Source organism: Rhineura floridana, chromosome 18 (assembly GCF_030035675.1).
Source record: "Rhineura floridana isolate rRhiFlo1 chromosome 18, rRhiFlo1.hap2, whole genome shotgun sequence".
Lineage (NCBI taxonomy): Eukaryota > Metazoa > Chordata > Lepidosauria > Squamata > Rhineuridae > Rhineura > Rhineura floridana.
Window position 1 is genome coordinate 19,258,861 of NC_084497.1, and position 16,925 is coordinate 19,275,785.

Here is a 16,925-nt window from a genome sequence, read left to right on the forward strand (position 1 = left end):
AGTAGTTTTTAAGAAAGTCAAAGTTGGTTTGACTTTGAAAGGAAGCTTTGGGTTCTGTCCACTGTTGCCTCTAGCCCAGGGATGGGGTGTTTTTTTCCCCAGCCCAAGGGCCGCATTCCCTTCTGGCCAATTTTCTAGGGGACACATGCCAGTGGTGGATCGGGTCAGAGGCAAAAAGAGGGGGGGAGCAATGAATGCAAATGTTATCTTTTGTACAGGAGACTAGTTATTACACACACTCACACTCTTGTCACCCATCCAGGCAGGCAAAAGGCATTATCAAGAGTTCAAAGGCATATTCCAACCAGGCAAAAACACTCAAAAGAGGGTGCATGGCAGGGCTGTGAGGAGGGTGGGCTGGGGAAAGAGGGGATGGCCTGAGATAAGTCCAAAGGGACATAAAGAAATGGACGGCCTTCAAGTTGATCCCTACTTATGGCTACCCTGGATTTCATGGTAAGCGGTATTCCGAGGGGGTTTACCACTGCCTCCCTGTGAGGCTAGTCCTCCCCAGCTAGCCAGGGTCTGCTCAGCTTGCCACAGCTGCACAAGCCAGCCCCTTCCTTGTCCACAACTGCCAGCTGGGGGGCAACTGGGCTCCTTGGGACTGTGCAGCTTGCCGACAGCTGCACAGGTGACAGGGCATGTAACACCTGAGCCACTCACCGTGGGCGTGATCTTTAGCTGGCCCTTGACACCCAGGAGACACGAGCGGGGATTTGAACTCACAGACTCTGGACTCCCAGCCAGGCTCTCCTCCCCACTGTGCTATACTTTCAATATTGCTGTGTTCATTAGGTTCCACATTGCAGCGATCCCGTGCCTGGTCTGTCAGCCGGCTCAGGATCTTTGGCAATTGCTATGTCCCATCACGCCATGAGCTCATATGTGAAATTAGCAAATTTTTGCCCTGTCTTTACATTTGCTTACATTGAATTGCATTTGCCATTTAACTGCCCGTGGCATTCACTCAGTTTGGAGAGAACCTTTTGGGCTCTTCCCAATCTCTTTTAATGAGCAATTTGGTGTCACCAGCAAACTCACTGCTCAGTAGGGATGAAGAGATCTGTCTCTTTCGGTTCTCTCAGTTTCTCATTTTTCCAATGTTAAATTCAGTTCTCTACATTTCTACAGCAGTCTGCATTTTTTTTTTTTAAAAATTCCTCATGAAAATTCTCCACCATTTTAGAGTGAATTTCTCCAAATAAACACATTTTTATAGGCAGTTTTGACAAAGGTACACATTTTTGCAAGCCATTTCTCGTTTCATGCCTTTCTGCATGTTATTTTTACTCATTTTTATGAACACTTTCCCCTAATATATGCATTTTTGTAAATGTTGTTTAGTTGGCGAACTGCATCCCAAAATTCTAATGAAGGTGAATTTCGAAGGATGGCTGTGTTTCAGTTCTCATATTGTTTTGGAAATTGCAAATTTGATAAATTCTGCTTGAAATGCGAAGTGAATCAAAATTCTCACCCATCCCTACTGCTCAGTGATCTTGCGCAAGACTGCTTTTGCACAAGACCTCTGTATTAAATTCTTTCAAGGCTCATTTGTATTGTGATGTGCCTTCAACATGCAGCAGTCAGTGGACTTGCACCCTGACAAACATGTGACAAAATGCACACACACACACTTCCACACCAGCAGCGGCTGCAGGTGTCTAATGGATTATTTTTATTTATTGAATTTTCCACAAGAAGGAGAAATCCAGATTAAATGGGGGAAAAGTAAGGATTGGCATTTTGATGACAATACTGTGCAGTCGATGGAAAAAACTTGCAAGCTTGAGTATAATAAACAAGCTGCCATGTGGAACCTGCTGCACATCCTGCATTGACTAGATGACCTCCAAAAGGTTCCCTTTCCAATATTATGATAGATTTGCCTTTGTTTAGAAAATCATTTATCATCATTATTATTATGCTTTTTCACTTATGTCTACAATATAACAATGTATTTTAGCTCTGTTGCAAATTAGGAGGGGGAGGGGGTTCAAGCTGATGTGGGGAAAATGGCGTACAACAACCCTGCAGTAGTGTCCAGTGCTTGTCAGGCCCATCGTGTTCCATAGGCGGGCTGAGAAAATTGCACACAACAGCCCTGCAATGTAGCTCACGGTTGTTTTACTCCCTTTGCAGGTTGGTGTGCGTGTCTGCGCTTAGATAAATTTACGACAGCCCTGCAATGTAGGTCACTGTTAATTTGGCAGGCATTAGATTTTCAGCTAAAAAAACCTCCAGAACCATGATATATAAACAACCCACAGTGTGCACCAAAGGCCATTTTTTAAAATTTGACCCTCAGTCCCGCTTCCAGCCCAAGTTCAACCAGGTTATATCTCTTTCGTAGCTATGACCACCACACCCTTTTCCTATCTGTTTTGACCATAGAGATGCCAATGGATAGAGCGACGCCACCTTTGACCATAGAAAAAAATTCTAGATGGGTTATTTATGAATGTCTTCTCTTCCATTCCTCCCGGCGGCCTCTCTAGGCCGTTTTTCAATAGCGGATGGAGGCTGCGCTTTGTTCCGGTCAAGGCCGGAAGCAGGTTGCTGGCGGGCGTTGCCATGGAAATCCGGCGCTGTTTACCACCGAGGAGTACCGGACTCGCTGCGAGCGAGGCAGCTGGATGGAGCCGCTGCGAGGTGAGAAGGCGGGCGAGGGCCCACCGCGGTGCTCCACCACGAAGCCTGGCACGACCGGCCGGATTCCCCCGTCCCCTCAAGGGGCTACTTGGGGGCTGGAGGGCCTCTGAGGAGCCCAGTAGTGTAGTGGCAAATTCAGAAGTGCAGGGCCCCTTCATGATAGACCCAGCCATGCCCCCTTCCGTCTTTTTTTAAGCATGAAAGGGGAGGGTGTTTTAGCCATTTAGAAGAGTCTTCTCAGTGGCTGACGCACCTCCTTTCACTCTGTTTAGCTCCAGTCAGCAGGAAAGGACAAGGAATCACACTAGAGAAGACTCTTCTCAACGGCTAACACACTCCCCTTTCATGCTGATTGACCCATAGGACGCTGGAGACAGGGACCCTGTGAGACCCCGCTCCCCAAAAAGTAAAGGGTCTAAGATAGCACACACACCCTGAGACCCTGAACGACTCTACCTCTGGAGGAGCCCCACAGCGCAATGGGAGAGCCCCTGCCCTACAGAATCTCCTGCTGGGCTTGGAGAGAGGTCTGTGTGTGAGAGATAACATATTTTCTCCTATGCTGGCTGGGGCTGATGGGAGTTGTAGTTCAAAAGATCGAGGAAGGAACCAGGTTGGTGAAGGGTTACCTATCTATCTGTCTGTCTGTGTGTGTGAGAGAGATTTAAGCTTCATGGGTGATACCCAGTATTAAGACTGTGTGTACACAATACATTCAAAGCATGCTCTCCTCCACTCAAAGAATCCTGGGAACTGTAGATTGTTATGGGTGCTGGAAATTGTAGCTCTGTGAGGGGTAAACTACTGTTCCCAGGATTCTTTTTTTGGGGGGGGGAGAATATGCTTTAAATGTATGATGTGTACAGAGCTCCACGAGCTAGAGGGAGCCCCAGCTGACGAAGCGTCAAGGCCCCAGCTGACAAAGCGTCAAGGCGAGTTAAGCAGCAGAGCAAAAAGAGGGTAAGTAGCTCCCATTTATTCCATTATTTAATTGAAGTAAAACAGCTCAGAGCAATAACTAATAAGGGCAGCCCAAGGTCACCCTGAGCTAGGAGCCAAATCCTGAAAGAACCTATATCTTAGGAGACAGATCCTAGGAGAAGGAAGCCCATAGAAAGCTAGTTTTCAACACCACCCTAGCAGGAAAGCTTCAGGGGACACTGTAAACAAGGCTAAATTCCAGTCGGAGAGAAGGGGGAAAAGGAAACTCCACCGACACATACAGGGAGAGAGTCAGCTCAGTCCTTGCTAAAAAGGGCAGCTTCAGCCTTCCTGAAACACAACCACAAGCTCTGTTTCCCTAGGTTAAAGAAAGGTCAGGCTGTTCTAGGTGGGAAAACAACAAACACAAAAGACTTGCCTGGAAGGCGCAGCCCCTTGATTAGATTAAAAGCAGCCAAAAGCTTAAACAGCCCCGCCCCTCGCTCAGGAAGGAAGCCTGAGAGAATACTAAAGTGTTAAGCCCCAACTGATAGCCATCAGCCTCAAGTAACACATCATTGGCTGGCAGCAGTAGCTGGGAGGAACCAGCCACACATATAAAGTCAGAGCACCCTAGCAAGGGAGCCTGCTCTACGAGCTAGAGGGAGCCCCAGCTGACAAAGTGTCAAGGCGAGTTAAGCAGCAGAGCGAGTTCGGCAGCAGGGCGAGGAGGCCAGGGCCCCCCACTCTGCCCGTCTGTTCCCTGACCTCAACTAAACTGCAGTCTCCAACCCATTGACGTAATAAACCTTAAACAAAACTATGCAGGTAAGAAGCCAGCAGGGGTGTGGGGGCTTTCCAGTGTTTTGCACTGCCTGCAGCATGTACGACTATCTGCCTGTTGGACAGAAGTCGTGGGTGTGCTCTCGGTGCAATGAGCTCCTGGCTCTCCGGGAACGACTTCATTTCCTTGAGGCCAAGGTGGCGGACCTGGAAAAGCTGAGAGAGGCAGAGAGGTGTGTGGAGGAGGCCTTCAGGGACGTTATAGCTGTGTCCCACTCCAACGATGATAGCTCTCCTGCTATCATGGAGAATGATGGTCTCGGGGAAGGAGAGCATCCAGCTGAGGAAGAGGGAAACGATCCCTTAGAAGGGACCCATTCCTTGGGGGATGAGCAGCTATCCTCTCGTGCCGAGGATATATCTCCAGGGGGTGGAGGGATCCTTGTAGTGGGTGATTCGATCATTAGGAACATAGACAGTGGGGTGTGTGATGGGCGTGTAGACCGCAAGGTGTTTTGCCTGCCTGGTGCGAAGGTTGCGGATATCGCCCGTCGTTTAGATAGTTTGGTAGACAGTGCTGGGAAGGAGTCAGTGGTCGTGGTGCACGTTGGCACCAACGACATGGGGAAATGCAGCCGTGAGGTCCTGGAAGCAAAATTTAGGTTGCTAGGTAGGATGCTGAAAGCCAGGACCTCCAAGGTGGCTTTCTCTGAAATGCTACCGGTTCCACGCGCAGGACCAGCCAGACAGGCCCAGCTTCGCAGTCTCAATGCGTGGATGAGACGATGGTGTCGGGTGGAAGGGTTCGGATTTGTTAGGCACTGGGGAACATTTTGGGACAAGCCGGGCCTGTACAAAAGGGACGGGCTCCACTTGAACCAGAATGGAACCAGACTGCTGGCACTTAAAATTAAAAAGGTAGCAGAGCAGCTTTTAAACTGACTGAGGGGGAAAACCCGACAGGAGCTGAGAAAGGTCCAGTTCGGAATAAACCTCCCCCCTGGGATAAAAACCAAAGAAATGATGAAATTTTAAAAGGGGTAGGCCTAGAAGTAGGCATTGTGAGAGCAGGGGCACAGGATATAAATTCAGAAGAGCAAAATTACCACAGGCCTAACCACAAGTGCCAAAGACACTTGAAGAGAGACACTGCTTACAAGTGCCTGTACACTAATGCTAGGAGCCTCCGAACCAAGATGGGAGAACTGGAGTGCTTGGTCTTAGAGAAGAGCATTGATATAGTGAGCATAACCGAGACCTGGTGGAATGGAGAAAACCAGTGGGATACGGTTATCCCTGGATATAAACTATATCGGAAGGACAGGGAAGGACGTATTGGTGGCGGAGTCGCTCTATACGTGAAAGAAGGCATTGAATCCAGCAAGCTCGAAACCCCAAAAGAGGCAGACTCCTCCACAGAATCGTTGTGGGTGGTGATACCGTGCCCCAGGAGGGACTTAATACTGGGAACGATCTATCGTCCCCCTGATCAAAATGCTCAGGGAGACCTTGAGATGAGATATGAAATTGAGGAAGCATCCAAACTAGGAAATGTGGTAGTAATGGGTGACTTCAACTACCCGGACATAGACTGGCTGCATATGTGTTCCAGTCATGACAAAGAAGCAAAGTTTCTAGATATTCTAAATGACTATTCCCTAGATCAGTTGGTCATGGACCGACCAGAGGGACGGCAACCCTGGACTTAATCCTCAGTGGGGACCGGGACCTGGTGCGAGATGTAAGTGTTGTTGAACCGATTGGGAGCAGTGACCACAGTGCTATTAAATTAAACATACATGTAAATGGTCAATTGCCAAGAAAATCCAACACGGTCACATTTGACGTCAAAAGAGGAAACTTCACAAAAATGAGGGGATTGGTAAAAAGAAAGCTGAAAAACAAAGTCCAGAGGGTCACATCACTCGAAAATGCTTGGAAGTTGTTTAAAAACACTATATTAGAAGCTCAACTGGAGTGCATACCGCAGATCAGAAAAGGTACCGCCAGGGCCAAGAAGATGCCAGCATGGTTAACAAGCAAAGTCAAGGAAGCTCTTAGAGGCAAAAAGTCTTCCTTCAGAAAATGGAAGTCTTGTCTGAATGAAGAAAATAAAAAAGAACACAAACTCTGGCAAAAGAAATGCAAGAAGACAATAAGGGATGCTAAAAAAGAATTTGAGGAGCACATTGCTAAGAACATAAAAACCAACAACAAAAAATTCTATAAATACATTCAAAGCAGGAGACCATCTAGGGAGACAATTGGACCCTTGGATGATAAGGGAGTCGAAGGTGTACTAAAGAACGATAAGGAGATTGCAGAGAAGCTAAATGAATTCTTTGCATCTGTCTTCACAGTGGAAGATATAGGGCAGATCCCTGAACCTGAACTAACATTTGCAGGAAGGGATTCTGAGGAACTAAGACAAATAGTGGTAACGAGAGAGGAAGTTCTAAGCTTAATGGACAATATAAAAACTGACAAATCACCGGGCCCGGATGGCATCCACCCGAGAGTTCTCAAAGAACTCAAAGGTGAAATTGCTGATCTGCTAACTAAAATATGTAACTTGTCCCTCGGGTCCTCCTCCGTGCCTGAGGACTGGAAAGTGGCAAATGTAACGCCAATCTTCAAAAAGGGATCCAGAGGGGATCCCGGAAATTACAGGCCAGTTAGCTTAACTTCTGTCCCTGGAAAACTGGTAGAAAGTATTATTAAAGCTAGATTAACCAAGCACATAGAAGAACAAGCCTTGCTGAAGCAGAGCCAGCATGGCTTCTGCAAGGGAAAGTCCTGTCTCAGTAACCTATTAGAATTCTTTGAGAGTGTCAACAAGCATATAGATAGAGGTGATCCAGTGGACATAGTGTACTTAGACTTTCAAAAAGCGTTTGACAAGGTACCTCACCAAAGGCTTCTGAGGAAGCTTAGCAGTCATGGAATAAGAGGAGAGGTCCTCTTGTGGATAAGGAATTGGTTAAGAAGCAGAAAGCAGAGAGTAGGAATAAACGGACAGTTCTCCCAATGGAGGGCTGTAGAAAGTGGAGTCCCTCAAGGATCGGTATTGGGACCTGTACTTTTCAACTTGTTCATTAATGACCTAGAATTAGGAGTGAGCAGTGAAGTGGCCAAGTTTGCTGACGACACTAAATTGTTCAGGGTTGTTAAAACAAAAAGGGATTGCGAAGAGCTCCAAAAAGACCTCTCCAAACTGAGTGAATGGGCGGAAAAATGGCAAATGCAATTCAATATAAACAAGTGTAAAATTATGCATATTGGAGCAAAAAATCTTAATTTCACATATACGCTCATGGGGTCTGAACTGGCGGTGACCGACTAGGAGAGAGACCTCGGGGTTGTAGTGGACAGCACGATGAAAATGTCGACCCAGTGTGCGGCATCTGTGAAAAAGGCAAATTCCATGCTAGCAATAATTAGGAAAGGTATTGAAAATAAAACAGCCGATATCATAATGCCGTTGTATAAATCTATGGTGCGGCTGCATTTGGAATACTGTGTACAGTTCTGGTCACCTCATCTCAAAAAGGATATTATAGAGTTGGAAAAGGTTCAGAAGAGGGCAACCAGAATGATCAAGGGGATGGAGCGACTCCCTTACGAGGAAAGGTTGCAGCATTTGGGCCTTTTTAGTTTAGAGAAAAGGCGGGTCAGAGGAGACATGATAGAAGTGTATAAAATTATGCATGGCATGGAGAAAGTGGATAGAGAAAAGTTCTTCTCCCTCTCTCATAATACTAGAACTCGTGGACATTCAAAGAAGCTGAATGTTGGAAGATTCAGGACAGACAAAAGGAAGTACTTCTTTACTCAGCGCATAGTTAAACTATGGAATTTGCTCCCACAAGATGCAGTAATGGCCACCAGCTTGGATGGCTTTAAAAGAAGATTAGACAAATTCATGGAGGACAGGGCTATCAATGGCTACTAGCCGTGATGGCTGTGCTCTGCCACCCTAGTCAGAGGCAGCATGCTTCTGAAAACCAGTTGCCGGAAGCCTCAGGAGGGGAGAGTGTTCTTGCACTCGGGTCCTGCTTGCGGGCTTCCCCCAGGCACCTGGTTGGCCACTGTGAGAACAGGATGCTGGACTAGATGGGCCACTGGCCTGATCCAGCAGGCTCTTCTTATGTTCTTATGTTCTTAATCATACTCAGAGTTAGACCCATTCAAATCTATGGAGTTAAGTATATTAAGTTGCCTATTTGTCAATCTTTTTTTTTTTGAGGGGGTCGATTTTCATTTGTGATATTCTATTTCCTGATGTTTACAGGGATCTTTCGTTTAGCTTTTTGTTGTGTTTTTACGGTGTGAAATTTTCCTTTTTTTGTGTGTGTGTGTGTAGTTGATTTTTCTGTGCAATGTTTGTTTTGATGCTAAAGAGGGTGCTCTGTTTAGTTAATTGTACAGAATGTGGAAACTTTCTGGGTGTGTGTGCATTTTTTATTTATTTAAGATATTTTAAACCATGTTGTAAACTGTTTAGAAATTTGTTTAAATATAAGCGGTATATACATTGTCTAAATAAATAAATAAATGCCTATTGATTTCAGTGGATCTGCACTGACTAACATCAGATATTGCTCTATATCATACATGTCAGATATATACAGCTATATTTTTGCGTTAAGTGGTTTTAAATTATAATACAAAATAAGTATGTTAATGCACAGCTTAACAACAGATAAATATGTTATAATGTTTATGTATACAAAAACATACACCACTACTCACTGTGTACATATAGTTGGTAATATAGTGTGTGTGTATTTATAAAATAACACACTAACATAAATATACACACCCCTGAAGATGTTTTTTCTGTGTATTTATAATATAAATATATTTAATATACGCACTATAATATATGCACTTCTGAAAGGAGTTTCATTGTATTTATAAAAACACATTGTATAAATCCACGCAGTGTATATTATACCCTAAATAATACAAATTTTATATGTGTTTATATTTACCCACACTATGTATAATTCAGAGGGGATGTGTATGTATTTAAAATATAGAGTGTGTTTCTGTATTTTTTATTTATCAAAATATTTATATTCCGCACCTTCTGTTCCAGCTAGAGGGCTTCCAACACAGCCAACAATCATCCACTTAATATCATGCCATAAAAACAGTACACTATGAAATGACATTAATTGGCCTAATGAAAAAGGAAAGACAAGGCATGGAAAAAGTAGGAATGAAGTTTTTGGCCGTAGGGGCCCAGTGGCACAGAACCTTTTTTTTACAGGACATGAAAGTGTCATCAGTGATGGAGCCAGCTAAGCTTCCCTCTGGGGTACAGAGCTCTGAAGAGCAGGCACCCCAATGGAGAAGCCCCTGTCTCCCATGTACCTACTTATGAACTGCACTTTGAATGGGTGCTGGGCATGGATTGGAGCCTCTGCCAAAGATCTGAGTGAATTGTGCAGTGGTTCCCTTGGGGAAAGTGGGGAAGGGGGGGATGGATAAATTCAAACAGGTGCGAGTAACCATTGGAGATGTTCTACATTTTTCTTTCTAAAGCCCTTCCTCCACCATCGCCTTACACTTACTATTACACAAAAGTTGGGGAGCTACCAGCATTCATATTTAGAAGTCTGCCCCATATCAACTTTAAAGCATCAAACACTTGTTTAGGAAAATCAAAGGCAGACACTCTTCAGGTGGACTCTAGGAGAGGAAACCTATGTGGGAGAACTCACTTTTCATCCTTGTCAGCATGCTTTCTTCTTTTTTGTGTGTGTGGCTGAGATTAGATGTGGCTTGGACTCCTGTTTGTGCATGTTTTCTCCAGGACAAGACGCTTTGTATTGATTGTGCTGCCTTGGAGTTTATATCTGTTGCTTGGCATATTAAGCTAAATATACACAAACACGCCTGTCCTTTTTTTCCGGGTAATTACCTCTGGCTGAGCTGCTGACAATAGCTGATTATTCCTACACCCTTTATTGTGTCTTTCCCAAGTCAGTGGGCTCCCTTTGCTCTGTGGCTGGCAAAGCTATATAGGTGGCAGAGCTGGGTGTGTTCTGCCTGTGCTCAGCTAGTAAAGAAGCATCGGCACTCCAAACTTGGCAGCAAGAGTTGACTTTGTCACTTGCTATACACTCTTTCCTGGTTCCCATTTTTGTAGAGTTGAGAAGCTACAGCAAAAGGGGGAATATAAAAAGAGGCTCAGGTTTTTTCCTCCAGTTTTATGAAAGTGAATTTGGGATGCATTGGATGGGGAAGGCAGTTTCAAAGTATGTATAATTTCAAAGAGCTGTCTCCAGTTAAGTCCTACTCAGAGAAGACCTATTGAAAGTAATGGACCTAAGTTAGTCATGTCTATTATTTCCAACAGATTGTATCCAATGCTAGTACTATTTAGAGTAGACCTGTTGAAGTTAATGGACATGACTAACTTAGGTTCATTCGTTTCATTGTGTCTACTCTGAGTAGGACAGCTGGATACAATCCAATGGGTCTATTATAAGTAGATTGGATAGACCCAAAATATATCTCTGTGTATGAGATACGTATTCAAAATGTGTATCCTGCCTGTTGCTTTGGAAATTTAAGACAGCTTATGAAAAGTCAATTAAAAAACTAATAAAATGTCACCCACATTAAGGAGAAATACAATCCATAAATCAAAGAAGTGAAAACAGCATTACCATTTGTAAGATGATAAACTTTTAAAAAAAAGCTTGAAACAGCAGCACATTAAAATTATCATGCATTAAAAGCCTGGACCATTTTTTAAAATAAAGGTCTTAGCTGAAGGTCAGACCCCAGGCCCACAGCCCTGGAGATGTCCCCTTCCTTGATCACCAGATGCAGTGATCTTAACAGACAGGTGGGTTCACAGTGAGGGGTTGTAAATCTGCATGGTCCTGATCTCAGGTTGGTGGCTGTGGGGAAGGTTACCCAGAATGTGGGGAGGAAGAGTACTTTTCTTGAGAGTTTCTATGGTGATGTTCTGAAGCTTGTGACTGGAAAGCCTAACTTAGGTGTGGGGATCCTTTGGACCTCCAAATGTTGCTGAATGACAGCTCCCATCAGCCCCAGCAAGCATGACCAATGGCCAGGGATGATGGTGAGAGTTGTCATTCAGCAACATCTGTAAGTCCAAAGGTTCCCCACACATGGCCTAAAAGATCAGTCTCCTTCTGGCCTCCATCAGATAGCTGGTTCTTACCTTTCAAAATGCTACAAGCCCCACTTCTAGCATGCATCAGGAAACATTTTTGTCCACAAGTTTCCCTCCCCTCTACTCTGATTGCCATCCTTTAAGGAGATCTGTTCTGGTAATGCATGGGGCACACCATTCTAGGCAGTATCATGCACCCTGTGATACAGTCATTTTAGAGTAGGAGTGGGGAACCTTAAGCCCTCAGAACTCGCCACAGGCCACAGCCCTCACTGTTTGGTAATAGCCTGTCCTGTTTGTATCTCAGAGCTCCTCTATCTTGAAGAGGCATAAAGTCAATAAAGGTTGTACCAGTTGAATTTCTGCCTGTCACATGGCTTCTGGAAGGACGGGGGCTCTGCTGGAAATGGGGCAGCTCTCATGCCTCCAGAGGACCACCCGCTGGCTTCCCAACTCAAGCCAACAGATTCTTCGTGAGAGAAATGTCACTTAACCTCCTCTACCCACCCTTTTCTCTTGCTTGGTTTCAGGGTCGAAAATCTGCAACTCCCAGGAGGTGCAGGCTGAGATCCTATCAGATTGACTGGCCTGTTTGATCCTTTGGAGCTCTGGAGCCGTCAGTCCTTTTGAGCCGATGGAGCATCTTCTGCATGTGAGTATTTTGCTTGTTGACTTTTTCCTAAAGTGTGACTTCACATCAAATCTTTGTCTGTTTTTTAAAACATCCAGGGGATGCTTTTTGGGCTTCCTTTTAATGATCAAGTTGCATTTGGCTCAGCGTTCTGGCCCTGAGACAGCTGCAGAATAAACTTGAGAGATCAATCTTTGCATAACAAAGCCTCATATTATTATCCTTGGTAACCTTTGTGTTTGCAAAGTTTAGCATAATAGGGACTCAGAAACAAGCACAGAGGAGGCTAGGTACCACGCTGTTGCGTTTCGGGGGTCTTCACTAAAATATTGCAACACAGTTAATGTGGGCAGTGGTTCTCCTTCACAAGGACAAAAAAAAAAGAATGTGCCTTCAAGTCGTTTACAACTTATGGCAACCCTGTGAATCAGCAGCCTCCATCAGCATCTATCATGAACCACCCCGTTCAGATCTTGTAAGAATCTAAAAACAATACACATTATCTGTGATTTGGTCTCTCTGTTCCAAATTGTTTTAATATGTATTTCTGCTTTTGTAAACTCTTCAAAGTTTCTTTTAATGTGAACAGTATAGAAATATCATTAATAATAATACTATTAAATAAAATCCATCCTTTTTTTTTTAAACCATGGCTGTTGCATGCTGCCTCAAAGTGGGAAACTGTTAAAAGGAATTTGGGCTTGGCGTTTGTGACACCTGTAGGAGAAGCGGTGAGAGTTCTTCTCCCAGGTCAACTATTGATATACCTTTCTGCTTGAGATGGGCATCCCAAATGAGAACAGCCCAGAGCATATGATGAGTCAAGGCAAGGAATATAGGATCTAAACGGTTGACAAAGGTCAAAGCTAGCACAGGGTGGCCAGCTGGAAGTCAGCAAGCCGAATTCCCCCCCCCCCTCCCCAGCCTGGCAGTGCCCTACTAGAGTTTAATCAAAGCATGGTAAAAACTTTGCCCCATTTTATACACAAGGAAAACCATTTTTTAAAAAAACCAAAATATTGTGGGCAAGGCAGAACCTTCTTGTTTTTAATAAGAACAGAATCCAGCTTTCTTCCTCCGCGCTGACCAGCCAGATGCCTCTGGGATGCCCAGAAGCAGGACGCAAGAGCAGCAACCCTTTTGCCTCTGCACCCAGTCTGCCTGCTGTAACTAAAGTCTGAATAAGTATAACTGAAATAATCTTCCCATTTACCCCTTCCTGTCTTTTCCTGTGTCAGATATTAGCTTGTGAGCTTTTTGGGGCAGAGACCCTGTCTTCTTTCACTTGGTAAAAGTGCCATGTACTTTGATGGTGCTATATGAACAGGAACACAAGCTGATGATCAGGCCATAGCCTGAGTTCAGACTAGTTCACAATGAGCCACAGCCTTAGGCTGAAGAGGCCCTCCTCCCATTGGCTGAACCATTAGAGGTGTTTCCTTTCCAGTCTTGTTTTTCTTCTTCTTCGTCAAATAGTTCAGCAAGCAACAGCTGCAGACACGGCGCACTCGAAAGGCCAGGGGCGAGGAACCCTGTGGTCCACCAGGCATTATTGGATTCCAAATCCCACCAGCCCCAGCCAGCATGGCCAGTCGTCAGGGATGATGGGAGATGGAGTCCAGCAACATCTGGAGGGCCCAAGGTTAGCCACCCCTGTCCTAGACTATACCTGGAGCAGATGAGGGAGGTGAGCAGGTATGGGAACAGTTGATAGATTCAAGCTCTCCTCTCTGCTGCATAATTGTGTGAATTGCCGTCAGCCCAGCCTGAAGCCTGATTAAGGCAGGCGGAAAAGTGATCTGCTGCTGGAGGTGAAAGCAGGGCTGTTGCGAGCCTGTTGGTGCCTGGCCCTGTGTGACTTGCCATTGCCGCTTTGTCTCCGCAGGTCTTCTGAAAAGCAATGGCTGCTGCCTCGCACCTGAACATCACATCCTCTGAACGGAAGACCTCCTTTGGCATCACAAAGCCTTCCACCTGGCAGCCACCCTCCCTCGCCATGCACGTCACCCGGCCAAAATCTGCAAAGGGGCGCACGAGGTCCAACTTGAATTACTCCCACAGCATAGAGGCCTATTCCTATCAGGTGCCATCGTCCCCTCAGCCATTAGCTCCCTGCGAAGACGCTGTAAGTGGCCGGAGGGCCTCGTCGACCCAGCACCTGTATCACCCCGTTCAGGTGCTTCCTGCCGAAATCCCAGATCTCCTCCAGCAGGTGCCCATGAGAACTTCCTCTTCCTTAAATAAGTACAGAGTGCTCCCGTCCATCAGCAGGAAAGAGCTGAGGAAGAGCGCTGCGGAAACGATGTCTGAACAGGCCGGCCAACTCCAAGTGAGCCCCCAACTGGAAGAAAGAGAGCGAGGCTTCAAAGAGCTCCCCCTAGTGGGGAAGACAGTGTCCCCCCCTGCCATGGCAAAGCACAATGGGGGCAGAGGCGAATATGCCGAGAATCCACCCGCTCCTTTGGAAACAAAGCCGTTAAGAGAAGGGGCCCCTCCAGCGCTGGATTTGGAAGAGCCCTGTGAGAAAGAGCCAAGGCTGCTTCTCGCCATCAGATCTCCTTCGGGTCACCGATTTGAACGCCACTTCAGGCCGACGGACAGCTTGAAAACCATCCTTGCGGTGGCAGGGCAAAAGAACTCGGCCGTGTACCGGCGCTGCAGCGTTGAAACGGTAGAAGTGCCTCGGAGGACCTTTCCCGACCTCACCAAGTCTTTGCAAGAGTGCGCAATCCCCCACAAGTCAGTGCTGTGCATCCTGCAGGAGGAGCAAGAGGAGGAGCTGTAAGCGGCTGGAGGCTGCTCTTTGCATTAAAATGCCATTGGAGAGTGTGGCCTTTCTCCCAATGTCCGCTCCTGATGCAGCCGGCTCCTTTTCTCTGATGTTGCATTTGCCCCCCTGCGTGTCCAAAAGGAGAGCTGGGGGACCATTGTGTTTCTAAAGCATTGCATTTCCCTTCCCTTTTGTGCCTCTGTTCCCCACCCCACCCCTCTCCAAGCTTCCCATATTCTCCATGCCATTTTGTAGGTTGCTGAGTTGTTCTCAACATGGCCTTGTTCTGCTGGGAAATCTGACACTTCTCATTCACTATCCTGTGGTAGGGGCTGGTTTGTGTTCTTCTTTCCGGTCTAGGAATAGATCCTTTCCCCTCACCAGCATCTTCTGCAAGAGAATGTTCTGGTGATTGTGGCCAACGCTTTCTCCTCCCCTCCCTGCAGTTCTTCTGTTCAAGGTCCAAAGAGAACTTCTGGTTTTGATGGAAGAGCAGCTCACCCAAATCTCCTCTCTCTCTCTTCCGTGGTAGAAGTTGAAATTTAAGAGAGCTTCATTATCTCAGCCTACCAGAATTTGTTGCTACGTTTTTAATCAAATGTTCCTTTCACGAGATTATGGCACAAATTAGACTGGAAAGATCCTAGCTAAGTGGAGCTTATCCAGTGCATATTTGAATGTTAAGTGTTGTTTGGCAACAGGCACAGAAGAGCCTTTGCTTTTTGAAACAAAAATGAGTTAATTGCAAACATATGTTGATTTGGTAATCTATTATCAATTGAGTTTTGCTTGGGGATGAGCAAGCGGCTTTTCCTCAAAGCTGCTTCCTCATTTTTTAAAAAAAATGAATTTCAACCTGTTTATGTTTATCAAAATGCCATTTATATTCTTTTTTTTTAAAAAAAAATAATCTATATTTGAGTGTTAAAAAGAAAAAACATTTCTGTATACGTGCAGAGTTTGAAATCCTAGTATTATACAAAAAAGGGGGGAGGGGAAAAATTAAGCTTGATAAGTGCATAGCTTGCCAAAACATTCTGCGTCTGTTAATTCCTCTTTATCGAAATCTAAGTCTTGCCTTGCTGAGATGACCAAATGAACCTTGGAGGGTGGGGAATTCGCCTCTGTTTTGATCACAGCTGCCGAAAGTCAGACCAGGGCCTTCGTCGTTTTGACACAAGCTAGGATCAGGCTGAGCAGAGCAGGCAATTGATCCTTTCTTTGTCAGTTCGGTTTGCCCAGGAGTAGCCAGCGTGGTACCCTCCCCCCAGTTGATGTAGGACTCCCAGCTCCCATCATCCCTGACCATTGGCCATGCTGGCTGGGGCCGATGGCAGCTGGAGCCCAAGAACGGCTGGAGGGCACCATGTTGGCTATGTCTGCTCTAACGCTTTCACAGGTTGAGTTAGAAGGGTGTCCAGTCTTGCTAGTTACAGCTGCTGCAGACAAGCCTGCCTTCCGCTCGCGTCTCCTGTTTCTAAGTAGCAAGTGTGTCATTTGGAGAGCTTTGCAAGCACTGCAGAGATGTCCACAAAAGCAGAGGGGGCTTCTGGGCCACTTTGCCAGTAGGCTGCCGTGTGCAGCGTATGGCAGAAAGAGGAGCAATATTGCTAGCCGTCCTTGGCCACCAGCGATGTTAACAGGCAGCAATGTCATTTCTGGACTAGCTACTAACTTGTAGTCGTAAGGCAAGGCCTGATCTTGGTAACCGAGTCTGGGAGCCCACATTCACTGTAGACCATCTTCCTAATCCTTGCAGCGGGGCCAAAAGCGATGGCAGGAACTTCCTGTCAGTGCAGGGACAAGTGAAAGTTGTGTGAGCAGCCTGGTTTGTTCCGTTTCCTTGACAACGGTTTATTGGCACTGGAGTAGGGAGTATGTTTCCTTCCTCTCAAGATGATGGTGATAAGGGCCTTGCTTAGAAGAGAGGGAAGGAGTTTGAAAAGTACAACCAGCTTAGGGTCAGTTTCTACATGCCACAGGTTCAAGCGGTGAAGTTGCTCTTGGGC

At 45.9% G+C, this 16,925-nt stretch overlaps 1 protein-coding gene across 3 annotated transcripts; it reads left to right on the forward strand.

The window, feature by feature from the left end:
- Positions 1-2,491: 2,491 nt before the first annotated feature.
- On the forward strand, positions 2,492-15,811 carry UBXN10 (UBX domain protein 10). Of its 3 annotated transcripts, XM_061600635.1 has the most exons (4): positions 2,492-2,655; positions 12,046-12,167; positions 13,623-13,788; positions 14,032-15,811. In XM_061600635.1, exon 4 carries the CDS (start codon positions 14,047-14,049, stop codon positions 14,929-14,931), a length of 885 nt encoding a protein of 294 aa, XP_061456619.1. In that variant the 5' UTR covers positions 2,492-2,655; positions 12,046-12,167; positions 13,623-13,788; positions 14,032-14,046; the 3' UTR covers positions 14,932-15,811. The 3 variants fall into 3 exon arrangements, with proteins under 3 accessions (XP_061456619.1, XP_061456618.1, XP_061456620.1); XM_061600634.1 differs by lacking the exon at positions 13,623-13,788 and having other exon boundaries at positions 2,493-2,655; XM_061600636.1 differs by lacking the exons at positions 2,492-2,655; positions 13,623-13,788 and adding an exon at positions 2,961-3,268.
- The last annotated feature ends 1,114 nt before the right edge of the window (positions 15,812-16,925 follow it).

Coding starts and splice junctions, on each gene's coding strand:
- UBXN10 (XM_061600635.1), top strand. CDS start 14,047: ATGGCTGCTGCCTCGCACCTGAACATCACATCCTCTGAACGGAAGACC.